At 37.5% G+C, this 13,716-nt stretch overlaps 1 protein-coding gene across 5 annotated transcripts; it reads left to right on the plus strand.

Moving 5' to 3' along the window:
- The first annotated feature begins 165 nt into the window (after nucleotides 1-165).
- pex5 (peroxisomal biogenesis factor 5) lies at nucleotides 166-13,444 on the plus strand. 5 transcript variants are annotated; one of them, XM_059567625.1, is made up of 18 exons: nucleotides 693-710; nucleotides 943-1,072; nucleotides 1,498-1,655; nucleotides 2,013-2,051; nucleotides 2,166-2,283; nucleotides 2,361-2,504; nucleotides 2,707-2,797; nucleotides 3,116-3,206; nucleotides 4,790-4,912; nucleotides 6,268-6,378; nucleotides 6,911-6,994; nucleotides 7,089-7,208; nucleotides 8,225-8,368; nucleotides 8,495-8,565; nucleotides 8,681-8,902; nucleotides 11,551-11,716; nucleotides 12,233-12,390; nucleotides 12,480-13,444. In XM_059567625.1, the coding sequence occupies exons 3-18, from the start codon at nucleotides 1,542-1,544 to the stop codon at nucleotides 12,718-12,720; spliced, it is 2,037 nt and encodes a 678-aa protein (XP_059423608.1). In that variant the 5' UTR covers nucleotides 693-710; nucleotides 943-1,072; nucleotides 1,498-1,541; the 3' UTR covers nucleotides 12,721-13,444. The 5 variants fall into 5 exon arrangements, with proteins under 5 accessions (XP_059423606.1, XP_059423609.1, XP_059423610.1 ...); XM_059567623.1 differs by lacking the exons at nucleotides 693-710; nucleotides 943-1,072 and adding an exon at nucleotides 166-446; XM_059567624.1 differs by lacking the exon at nucleotides 693-710 and having other exon boundaries at nucleotides 890-1,072.
- The last annotated feature ends 272 nt before the right edge of the window (nucleotides 13,445-13,716 follow it).

The following is a 13,716-nucleotide window of genomic DNA, read 5'->3' on the forward strand; positions in this document are numbered from 1 at the left end:
ATTTGAAATAACTGTTCATTATACAAAATCCTTTCCCTGAATCTTGAAACAATAGCTTATCAACCTGTCACTCAAAGCATGCGCTATCACTTTAGGAATTTTACGTAACTTCAGCGTAAATCTCGCTCCATCTGTCGTGATGCTCAGCGCAGTTCAAAATTGATCTTTACGCAAATCGCGTTTGTGAATAGCCGGAGCGTAGCGTGTAGGGTTTGTGTGGCTGGTTCGCTCCTGTTTCAGTCGGCCACACGGTGAAGGTAAATAAAGACAGGACGGCCACCAGCGCCACATTTACCCGTCAGGTAACGACAACCACAGGGCCGTTAACCTCAGCTGTGTCTTTAGGGCCTGGTACGCTCGGTCGTGTTGTCTTTGTCTAAACTCCATTACTCTCTGGATAAAAGGAGAAAGAGAGGAAAAGAGAGGTGACAACGTCGCCTGTGCAGGTGAGATTAGTTCATTTAGCTTGTAAGCTAACTGTCTGCAGCATATTTGACTTGGTTGACCTGCTAGCTTCATTGTTATGATTCAAGCCTGCTGCACAAAAACAGCTGTGAATAGCCAACGTTAAACGGTTAACGTTACTGTCTGTTACGCTACGCTGGGATGTGCAACTAACGTTTACATTTGAGGAAAGTCACACTTGCGTTTAATGTTCCTGTGCTGAAGCCAGAATGACAGCAGACAAGAGTCAGACTCGGAGCAGAAGTGTACAGTATGTCTAACATGCAGTTTTTGTGCTAGAATTTGAGTTATCTGATAACCAATTCAACCGGCGGTCATTCATAGAACAAAACCTCTTGTTTGTCTCATTGATTTTTCAAAAGAAAAGATTATAGCAAAACGACAGCAAGGTAAACCAGGGGTGCTTGTTCACATGCAATCTTGGTTTATTGTTAATAGCTGTTTTTAGGAACAATGTAATCTGTGTAATCCTTCCAGTCTGGGTAAGCTGCTGGAACATATGTTTATGCCAGTGGAGAGGTAGCTCAGTCTGCAGGATTTATCTCAAGCCGATGATTCATTGTCTTTCAGTCCCTGTTCAGGCAGGAGATGCTTTTGTTTGTGGCAGGTATGGTAACATAGGACTCAAGATATTCATCCAAACCACTGCCAGAGATGAAATTGTTTACAATAATTGTTATAGGCTGTTTATATGTTATGATTTCTATTGGTATAAATAGACTAAGATGTGTAAAAGAAGCCACGGATGTGGAAGCACCCTATAACCTGGACGCTTCTGACGGTAGCTGCAGTGATGCATTGACTTTAACGATTAGCGATTGGCTCTTTAATTCAGAAGGTGGGGCTTCCTGCAATTGAGCGGCCATATTGAGCGTTGCATTTTTCCCCATTCAAAACTATACGATCGACATGTCTTGGGTATTCTGTAGTCTTCGATGAGGGGGCTCGACAGATTAAGAACCCTTAACCACTTCACTGCTGTCAATTTTATAATTACATACCATTCAATGATGATATTATGTTTATTTGTAGATATCTCAAGGTGTTCGTTTGATCCAGCTTGACGGTGTTTTGCCATGGCAATGCGGGAGTTAGTGGAGGCGGAATGTGGGGGAGCCAATCCCCTCATGAAACTGACAGGTCACATGACTCAAGAGGGTGGGGCTTGGAGACACAGATCAACACCCACTGTAAGTTCCTGGACGTTTTCTTTGTTGTTACCATGACAAAATAATTACATGTCATTGTCTGTAATGCAAATACAGAGATTTGTGTGGAATGTGATCACACTGTTCTTCAAAGTGATGGTTAGCATTTATTAATAAGTTAACTAAATAGAGTCGACAAATCAGGAAAAAAAAAACTATAGAATTAATTGGAATAAAATAATATTTATATAAATAATCGAATTAACTAATACTAATACAATACTTATACTAACTAACTAATAAAAACTAAATAAATAAATAGATAAATAGTTGTTAGTTTGACCCTAAAATATTTAAAATACAATCAAATGAATAATAAAAAGCTTATTTTCCCCACAGATTCCTCCTACTCCAATTGAAATAGCCACTGAAGAGGAGGTATGTGGTCTTTTGGACATTTCATTATTTTATAGACCTGATGAGTCTGCCAAATAGTCTGTGATCATGTTATCTGTTCTTACTGTAATGACGTCCTGTTGTTTTGAAATGCAGCTGGTCAGTGAGTTTCTACAGGCCCCACAACGACCTCCTCAGAGTTTTGATATGGGTCAACTGCTGGAGGAAATGCAGCAGATAGATCAACAGAGCTACAGACAGGCTCCACAGAGAGGTAGAATGCACAAACACACATAAAGTCAGATTTGAACACTCTTCTGTGTGTTATGACCATACGTTTTCGTTCCCCAGCTCCTGACGTGGCTGCTCTGGCGCTGTCTGGAGATTGGGCGGCAGAGTTCCTGTCTACTGCTGATGCCGCCTCTTCTTCTGGACAAGCTGGTCTGGACCCGGCTGATGCTGATTGGACCAGAGAATTCATCAATGAAGTGGCAGGTTAATATTTATTAATATATGTTATTTTAGCCCTGATTTTATCCTTTTTATTTTTGGATGCCATAAGGTTTATTATAATGTCGTTAGAAGCCATTTGATGTCATTAGGTGGAGCGGACGATTCTTCACTTGTCTTTGTCAAGCCATCCTTTCTGTCATCTGTTGAACCTCCACTATTCAGTTGCCTTCCTCATGTCTAATAGACCCTGGCCGCTGGGCAGAGGAGTACCTGGAGCAATCAGAGGAGAAGTTATGGCTGGGAGATTTGGGAGAAAGAGAACGGGACAAAGAATGGTATTTTATGTATCTTAGAAGAATAATATAGAGAGACTTGTCATAATAGCAATAGACACTACTGTTTGGGGTAGTGACTTCAGTAACTTGGTATTATTAGTGCTTTTGAAGTCTCTTGTGCTCAGCAAAACTGCATTTATTTGATTAAAATTACAGTAAAGGGAAAAGCTAGAACTTCATTGACAAAGATTGGAGTGTTATTGCTGTAATTTTTTGTTCCACAATTTGAAGATGCAGTGAAAGATATGACATGTTAAAACAATTTGGTACAGTCACTATATCCTTGCTTTAATATATATATATTTTTTATCCTATTAGGGCACAAGAATACCAGTCAGGTGAAGAACTACGGCAAACAGCAAATGAACTCCTTGCCAAAGTGGATGACCCTAAACTACAGAACACAGAGGTGAGAGTAAGAGGAGGGGTTAAGGGTTTAACTGTACTTTGAGCTGCCCCCGAAACACTTCAGTCAAAGTCACCATATGCAGTGATACAGTAAACAAGCATACAGATATTGCACCTAAAACGCAAATTGTAAACCGATAGTTCAGCTTCTAAATTAATACTTGGTTTTACAATGAATAGTCCTTTCTATGTTTTGTGCCAGTTTGCTATGCTGCTTGTCCACCTGCAAACGGGTATAATGAAAACGGTCATTCTGTAACTCTCTTTGATCGTAGAGCTGTTACTTCGATTCTTATAAAAGCAGCAAGCTACTTAAATCTAAGAGTTGCAGGTTTTTGACCGTCCACATTTGTAAAATCACTATAAAACATGGCCTCTCATGACATATTGCTGTATTAAATGCAGCAACACTGAGACTGTAATGTAATTTTATAAAAATATGTTTTGACTAAAGTTTGCTCTGCTTTCACCAATGCCACATCACAGAATTGATCTGTCACAAGGTATCACTTAAAGTTCACCCAAAAATGAAAATTTGCTGACAATTTACTCACCTTTTGGCCTTCTGAAATGTAGCCGAGATTGGGACAGATTTGGGATATTTAGCATGGGTGCAGTGAATGGGTGATGTCAGAATGGGAATCCAAACAGCTGACAAGAACATCACAATGATCCACAATTATGTGTGTATGTAAAAAAAATGTTCATGCCCTTTTGTCCTCTCATCAAAATCCACTTTTTTGGACTGATTATGTTTGTAAACGGTGCTTGATCTATGCATGTTTCTTTGCTGATTCAGACAACGTGACTTTTTCACTGGAGAAAGCAATATTATAAATGTATTTTAGCAGTAAACAGTGGTTTGAAGTTTAATATTGTCATAATGATCAGATTTTCACTTCATAAGATGTTAAATGATGGACTGGAGTCATGTTGATGTTCACTGTAATGTTTTTCACATGTTCTGGATCCCTGTAATGTTTTTATCAGCTGTTTGGACTCTCATTCTGACGGCACCCATTCTGTGCTGAGGATCAATTGGTAAGCGAGTGATGTAATGCTAAATTTCTTAAAATCTTTACTGATAAAGAAACAAAATCCTCTAATCTTGGATGGTGTAAGGATAAGTAAATTGCGCAAATTATCATTTTTGGGTGAACTGTTCCTTTAAGAGATGCTAAAACTGTTAATGTTGTCTCAAGGGATCTTTTTACATCCCAGTACGCACTTCTGGCTTACTTTTAGAAAGGTTAAAGTAATACATTAACCTGTTTAGGTTCACTTTTGACTTGTGGTAGATAATAAAGTGACGTGACATTGATCTTGTTTTCATGGGCTTTTTCATACTTCCTCATATTTCTCTCTCTTTCATTTAACTCTGCTCATGCTTCATCATATAATTTGGGATACATTATGCCATTGGCCGTTATTCCTTCCTCCTTGTGGTCTACTTGTGTCTGACCATAACTGTCAAGAAGAAACCACTACTGGACTTAAGTGTGTGTGTGTGTGTTCATCGCCAATGTGTTTCCTGTTAGCAGTAGATGTGTAATAGCTGTTGTTGTTGTTGTTGTTATTGTGTAGTTCCTGCGGTTCATTAGGCAGATTGGCGAGGGCAGTGTGACTGTGGAGGACAGAGCAGGAAAAGAGAACACTGATAAAGCACAGGCCAAGGAGGCACAGCACTGGGCCTCCAGCATTAACCAGGTACGAGCCCTTCCCAGCTCCTGCCGCAGAGGAAACACTGTGAAGGGTGACACTGCAGCCTCTTGGCAGACATCTTGGCTCTTCTCAAGCTGATTGGCAAAATTTGCCATAACTATACAGTATACTGTCAATCCTTGCACTGTGCGCTGCTGGGTTTTAAATAATTACTCATGAGAAATACAGTTTTTATTTGTTGTAGAGACTTTGTGTATATATAGTGGGGTCTGAAAGCATAGTCTGAGATCTATTATATTATATTATATGGGTGAACTGTTAATTTGGTTAATATAAATAAATAAGAAATTCACCAAAGATTCATTAAATTTATCAAATGTTACAATATATTTTTATAATGTTGCAAAAGATTTTTTATGCTGTTCCTTTGATCTTTCTATACAGCGAAAAGTCCTGAAAAAAAAAACCACTATTTCCACAAAAATATTAGTCAGCCAAACTGTTTTCAATATTATTATATTATATATCAATATTCTTGAGCAGCAAAGCAATATATTAGAATGATTTCTGAAGGATCATGTGACACTGAAGTAATGTCTGCTGAAAATTCAGCTTTGTCACCACTGGGATAAATTACAATTATAGTGCATTTATTTATTATAAAATTTATTTATGAGTGTTATTTTCACTTGTAATAATATTTCACAAAATTCCTGTTTTTACTGTATTTATGATTAAATAATTGCAGCCTTGTTGAGCATATAAGAAAACCATATAAAAAACCACTGACCCCAAACTTTTGAACTGGAGTATAATTTGAAAAACCTCAGTCGATTTAATTATTTTTATTATATATATGTTTTATATTTTTATAAACATTTTTAAACAGACAATTCAACAGAGTTAAATTATTACAGTTTACATAGTTTAATGCAAAGCATTATGATGTAAAATGATTAAAAAATATTGTAGATTCTGCACATTTTTCGAAGTCATAGAGCGTTTGCACAAACGTTACCCTGTTCATGTAAATAATTATTAAAATTTGCTACTGGTCTCAGACTTTTAGACCCCACTGTAGGTCGAGCCAAGTTTTTTGAAAGGAAAAATCACAATTCTCCAGGACTAGGTCTTAACAATGGTTGAAAACTGGCCACTTTCTAAAAAAACTAATTATTATTATTATTATTATTTTAATCTTATGGTTCAAACAGGCAGTAGTTTAATTGTGATATTTCTTTCTTCTTTTTGTCATGGCTGGTCATCATGAAATCTTTTAATCCCATCTTGATACCTTTTAACCTCCATCCATACCTAAATTTCCCTACTATCCTTAATAATCTCACACCAAACACATAAATACCCCTCCCTGTACCCTCTGTCCCATACGGGCTGCCCAGTTCCTGGAATCAGGGGAAGAGACTGTGCAAGTGGAAACTCGAGAGGGCAAAAAGAAGAATGACAAAATGAAAGCTAAACAGGCAGAGCAATGGGCTACTATTGTCAGGCAGGTAGGACCCTGATCATCTGGCAACAGTGATGCAGTAGACCTGCGATTTCTGTTCTGTCTGTGATTTTAGGCTTGTCATTTTCATTATGTTAACTAGCCCCTGCTGACCAAACCTTTTTTTGCCTTAAAGACAGCAAACTGTTGCATTCATTTAATAGTGCTTTTAACGTTATTAACGCTGCAAGACTCCAGTCCTGTAGAGCTAAAGCCCTGCTCACACTGCTTTTCATTTGTGCCCAGCCACTGAAACCACTTTGACTTCCTGCAGTACTGAAGGTACACTGAGCATTGCTTGCTATTTTTAAAGTAGAGAGGAAAGGAAAGATGGATGAATGAGGGTGAGATTTTTTTCTTCTTCTGTCGGTTTCCCAAACCCTCTTTTTCATTTTCCATTACCTCCTTACTTTATTCCCCCACTCTCATTCATCAGTGTGTGTTTTTTCCCCTTCAGCTGAGAAGTGTTGAAGCATTGTCAGGCTGTGTGATGTGTTCTTGTGGCTGTTAACAGCCTGGCGTGTCTCTGTGCTCGTTAGGTTTCGGCAGAGTCTGCAGAATCTTGGGTAGATGAATTCACTGCGTACGGGCCAGACTTCCAGCAGGCCAAAGCGGCGGTCGAAGTGAGACAGACTAAACACTTGCACATGTTTACATGAACTTCAGTGTGATACTGTTGCATTCACTGATACTTGTGTGTTGTGTGTGTGAGTTCAGAGTGATGTTGATTTCTGGGAGAAACTCCAGCAGGAGTGGGAGGAAATGGAGAAGAGGGATGCTGAAGCTCACCCTTGGCTCTCAGATTTCGACCAGATGCTCAGCAGCTCTTATGACAAGGTATCTGAATATTGTACATCTGTGCCCATTTACAGCATGGACACTTCCACTTAATTAAAAGGCTCTAGTCTGTACTTTATTAAAGTTTTATAACCGTTAGTTCCGGACTTTGATTCTGCTTTGGCTTCACTTGGAGCTTGGCGGAATAAAAATAAAACAAAAACGACTAATTTACTGAATTGTTGTTTAAACATCACACTCACAAATAATGATGTTACCTGTGGACGATATTCAGAAGAACATGTTAAATGTTGCATGCTATATAACCACTCTTTCCATACTTTAATTTGAATGTTTACAGTTTCTGCCCAGAAACATTTTCGACAAATTTTATTTTCCTTATGTATTTTTTTTTTTATTGTTTAGAGTCCAAAAACTGCTGTTTAAAGGTTTTTTTATGTTTATGAAAGATGTCTCATTGCTTACCAAGGTGCAATTATTTGATCAAAAATACATTAAAAACAGTAATATTGTGAAATATTATTATACATTAAAATAACTCTATTTTTCAATTTTATTATATTTACACATTTTCTGTGATGTGTCAAATCTGAATTTACACCAGCAGTCCCTCCAGTCCTCAGTGTCATGTGTTTTTTAATTTATTTAAATAAATCATTTTTATATGCTAATTCGGTGCTCAAGAAACTTTCTTTATTATTATCAATGTTGAAAACAGTTGTTCTGGTTAATATTTTTGCGTTTTTTTTTTATATTATTTTAATAAATAGCTGAGTCAAAATAACAGCATTTATTTAAAATCTAAATCTTTTGAAACATTATAAATGCCTTTACTGTCACTCTTGATCAATTGAAAGCAACCTTGCTGAATAAAACTCCTTTTTTTCTCTCTCCAAAGAAAAAATCTTACAAAACTTTTGAATGGTAGTTTAACTAATCTACAGGTATATAACATTTTTCATAAATATAAAAAATAAAAAAGGTTGGTGAACATTTACTTTAATGTTTTATATACCATAAAACTTACTGTGAATATGACTTTTCTTTTCTCCTAGGGATATCAGTTTGAAGAAGACAACCCCTACCTGTCCCATGATGATCCGTTTGCTGAGGGCGTGAAGAGGATGGAGGCGGGGGACATTCCTGGAGCCGTCCGTCTCTTTGAGAGCGCGGTCCAGAGAGAGCCAGAAAACCAGCTGGTCAGAGCTTCATACATATAATCCCCACATCCAAAAACTGATGATACATTTTGTCTCAAGGGATTCTAACTGTGTTCTTCTTTCTTGTTTGTCTTTGTGAACTGCTGACTGTGTGTACTCCTGAAGGCTTGGCAATATCTGGGCACCTGCCAGGCAGAGAACGAGCAAGAGTTTGCAGCTATCAGCGCCCTCCGCAGGTTAGATGTATAGCCACAACCTCACTGGACACTGCAATTCAGTTCTCTGTGAAAAATCTGATTTAGGAAAATACCCCTTCCATCTTTTTTAAATTCAAGTCTCAATTGTTTTTAGATGTATTGAGCTGAAAAAGGACAATCTGACGGCTCTCATGGCTTTAGCTGTGAGCTTCACCAATGAGTCACTGCACAGACAGGCCTGCGAGACGCTCCGTGATTGGTTGAGGCACAACCCTAAATACCGGCATATCCTCGAGCAGCATGAACGAGAGAAGGAACGGGAGAGTGTGAGGGAGAGGGAGAAAGAGAGGGAAAGATTTGGATCCCTTCTGCCAGAGTAAGAGGTTTCCTCAATGCTGTGGAAAAAAAAAAAGTACACTGCATGATGAGTGACACTACATTTTGTTGGTCACACTAGACACACCACATAGGATTGGAGTCATTTTGGACTCATTAAGATATATTTTTTAAGACATTAAAACTTTTTTTCCAGCAAGGTTCCAATTAACTACATAAAATGATTGAAAGATTTGTTTCAAATAATTGCTGTTCTTTTGAACTTTCCATTCATTGAAGAATCCAAAAAAAATTATCACATTTTCACAAAAAATATATTATGCCGCACAACTGTTTTCAACATTGATAAAAGTTTCTTGAACACTCAATCAACATATTAGAATGATTTCTGAAGGATCATGTGACACTGAAGACTGGAGTGATGATGCTGAAATTTAAGCTTTACCATTACAGGATTAAATTTTTGTATTTTCCTGAACACATTTATGTGGAACTCGAAAAATATTGGATATTATATGACAAAGAATAGGGAGAATCATAAAAACTGCATCATGGAAATTATGAAAATAGAAGGCAACGTCTTTGCATTTAGTGTGGGTGCACAAATGGTTAGGACACCGCGTAAGTGTCACTGTAACATTGAGAGACGAGCCAATTGTTTTACCAAAAATGTTAACTTGTATTGAACCCATAATTCCTTTTTAAACCTTTTTCATGATTGTGCAACACTGTGAGCTGATCAGACGTAGAAACAACCACAGCAGCCTGTTTTTAATGCCTGTTTTACATTAATGTGAGACAAGTATAAGTGACTGGACAGGGCATTGTAACCAAGCAAAAGATTCACATTTGTCACCAATTATAAGTGGGCAGTGCTCTTAAAATACTCACGCAAACACAGGTGTAGAGTTCAATCCGCAGACAGCATTGTGAGTAGCTGCATATACTCTGTTTTAATCAGTTGAGAGTGCAGATATTAAAATACATTTTTGTATGACTCAGGAATGATTAGGAATACTTATAAAGTCTTTAATGATTTATGATCAAGTCTTTCTTTTATTAAAAAAATATTTTCCAAAATAAATTCTTCTCACCATTTCATTCAAAAACAACATGATTTGTTTTTAGTTTTCTGTGGAGCACAAAAGAAGAATTTTTGAAGAATTGCCTTGCTGCTCTGCTCCAAGTACTTTAAGTGAATAAACGCCCCGATATACTTCAAACGATATCGAAGAATGATCTGATATGATGTAATTTTGAACAAAATCAGGCCGAAACAAAGTTATTTTTAAGCTTGTTTCAGCAGTTCGAAACAGCTGACCAAAGCGAACTTTCTGAGGGAGTTCGCTTTGGCTCCTAAAGGCCCGGAAATACTTCACATGAAGTTTGTTTTCGTTCTTCATTTGGGGGCATAAAGAAGTTTGAAAAGGCTGAGCAACAGTATACTGTTTTCAAACATTCCAACACCCCTGCGCTGTTGGAGGCGGGGTGTAGATTAATGTAAACATGACTCGTGATGCTCACGCATATACCCTAAACACAACAACGATGAAATGATGAAATGTAGGCAATCTAGGTGTGAGACGGGGCCCAGTGGTCAGAATATTATAGACAAAAGAATAATGATTAGCAGCAGTTCAGAGTCAAGTATCATGTTTGCAATAAAAAAAATAACCTTTCCATTTCCATAATCCGTCCTTTATGGAAAGTGTGAATGTCTCATAGTCTGAAAACTTTAGCATGATGTGGAAAAACAATATTGGAGTATATATTTATATATATATCCTCGCCTGTACGATCGCTCGCAGACAGACTTTAAAGATTCAGAGAAAGCATTTAATTCCTAGAAAGCAGCTTAGTGTCGATGACCTGGAGTTATGCAAAAAGCGACGCAAGTTTTTCATGAAAATAATTAAAGGAAAAGATTCAATTTAAAAGATAGCAAGTACCAAATACATGTGTTTCAAATAAATGTTACACCATACTGCTGCTGCTGCTGTTCTTTGTGTGTATTTAAAGGGTATACAATAAAGGAAATGCCAAATGAATATACATTAATAAACATTTGTTTTTATCAAAAGTAAATCATGACATAAAATCATCACATAAAATATAAAAAGGCGTAAAAATTTATCCAGTTTAATAAAATAAATGAACACTAATAAAATAAAGTAAAAAACTGATTCCGATATTTTTTTTTCCACATCATGCTAAAGTTTTACAGACTATGAGACACTTACACTTAAGTAAACTGATTATGGAAATTGAATGGTTCTTTTGTATTGCAAACATGATACTTGACTGAACTGCTGCTAATCATTATTCTTTTGTCTATAATATTCTGACCATTGGTGCCCGTCTCACACCTTGCCTACACTTCATCATTTCATCGTTGTTGTGTTAAGGTTCAGATGCGCAAGCGTCGCAACTCATTTACATTAATCTACGCCACATCTCCAGTAGCATGGGGGTGTTGGAAAGTTTGTAAACAGTATACCGTCACTCTGCCTTTTCTAACTTATTTTTGCCCCCAAACGAAGAACAAAAATGAACTTTGTTTGAAGTAATATTGGGGCCTTAAGGATATGGTCCATAATGATCAATAATGACAAAAGAAGTGTCCTGAAATTGTCCCTTTCCATTTTAAGTAACAGGCTTATCCATTCGTTCACTTGTTCTTCCTCCTAGGGCACTGTTTAATGAAGTGCAGACGTTGTTTTTGAGTGCAGCGGCCGCTGAGCCCACACAGGTGGACCCTGAGCTGCAGTGTGGTCTGGGCGTCCTCTTCAACCTGAGCCGAGAGTATGACAAGGCTGTGGACTGCTTCTCTGCCGCCCTGTCTGTAACGCCACAGGTTGGTTCTTTCACACTTAACACTGACACACCAAGCAGGGTGTTTTCAGAGCCTGCTGTTTAGGAACACAGTTCTGGGAGTTAATTATAATGAAGCAGTTTTGACGAGACTTTGCTCGAACATTTTAGGATGACAAAATTGTCATTTCATATGCTGTGCAGTGAGGTTGGTCCATTTGTTGGTCCAGTTTTATGCGTTCTCATCACAAAGTCACATCTTTTTTGATGCACATTAAGGAATTTATTCGGTGAAAGTGTTTCCATCATAGTTTATGCACGTTTTCTTCCCCGACAATAAATGCATCCTACTTAGTTGAGCGCATATGTTTTTTATTAGCATATTTAGAATTTACACGCATCTTGGCATTTTCATCCAGTGTTTTTTTTTTTTTTTTGGTGCGATATCCCAAAATGCAAAATAAAAATAGGAGGATGGAAACATAGCTACTGTTATATCCTGCATATTGTAAATCAATATTTTTGTTCACACTCTTTCTTCTCTTAACCCTACATGAAGGATTATCTGCTGTGGAACAAGCTGGGAGCAACTCTTGCTAACGGGAACCGATCAGAGGAGGCAGTTGCTGCTTACAGACATGCGCTGGAGTTACAGCCTGGATTTGTACGTAGCCGATATAACCTGGGCATCAGCTGTGTCAATCTGGGTGTGCACAGGTGAGTAAAAGGTTTAACTAGGGTACACATGCCAGAAAGAGCAAAAATGCTACAATAAATGCCATCATTTTTTGTTTGATCTCTTTCAGGGAGGCAGTAGAGCACTTCCTAGAGGCCCTTTCTCTGCAGCGACAGGCCGCAGGTGCTGGAGAGGGGGGTGCGGGTCGAGGACCAGGTGCAGCAGCCACTGTGATGTCAGACAACATCTGGTCCACATTACGCATGGCACTGAGCATGATGGGAGAAAGCTCGCTTTACTCAGCCGCCGACCGGCGAGATCTGGACACACTGCTGACGCACTTCTGCCAAAAAGATGGAGAGACAGAATGAAGGATGGAGGAAATGACGGGGCACAGGAAGATAGAATGCGAGTGTGGTGAAGGCTGTTTGGGAGAGAAAAGAGTAAGATTGGAAGAGTACATTTCAACAGAGGCCATGTCTTTTGATGGTGCTAAAATGTGAGAACAAAAAGAGTGTGAAACATCCATTTAGCTCCAGCACTATGTTAACGGACAGATGGATGAACTGATGACTGTCCATAAGATAAAGATGTTAATAAGTCCATGGTACAAGCTTGTAAGGTTTTTGTCACAAGTTTACACTTACAGAGAATCCGTTTTAATTTTGTTAATCTTGAAGATTACAGTTTTTTTTCATTGTCCTTATCAAAATTACTCTTAATATTTCTCAAATGGGGGCAAATAAGGTTCCTTCACTGTGAGCTCAAAGTACTTGCCTCTGTTTGACACAGAGACGAGAATGTGGAGAAATAGCTGTTCTACATCACTACGGATTCCAAACAAACTAACAAAGGTGATTTACAAGCCTTTAAATTATATTGCCAACTTTATTTGTGAGTGACCGAAGGGTGTAAGACATGTCTGTAAGCACTCTTTCTTATCAGATATTTCATTTTGCTGTAAATTAATTTGCTTAATTGTAAATTCTACATGCCATATTGTGTACTGTATCATAATTATTAATGTTTTGCATATAGCCAATTCAAATTGCTATTATGATCGATGTAATTCAAGCAATAAAGCTTTGACAAATGCTTGGTAACAAAAAAAAATTATTAACAAAAACAAAATCGAAGAAAAATAAATGTAATATTTCTAAACATGAGTATTAAAATATGAAAAAATATTGCATACCTTTTAAATTTATTCAGCTTGCTGTTATTAAAAACCTAAATAGTAAAACTTTCAAATATGTACAACATGCTTTCTATAATTGTCGAATATGAATTCCTTAACTAATTGGTTAACAAACGTATTTTTGGTAACAGAAGTGCGATTGTGTGCTTTGACTATCTCAATATATTAA

This window comes from Carassius carassius, chromosome 15 (genome assembly GCF_963082965.1).
Source record: "Carassius carassius chromosome 15, fCarCar2.1, whole genome shotgun sequence".
Lineage (NCBI taxonomy): Eukaryota > Metazoa > Chordata > Actinopteri > Cypriniformes > Cyprinidae > Carassius > Carassius carassius.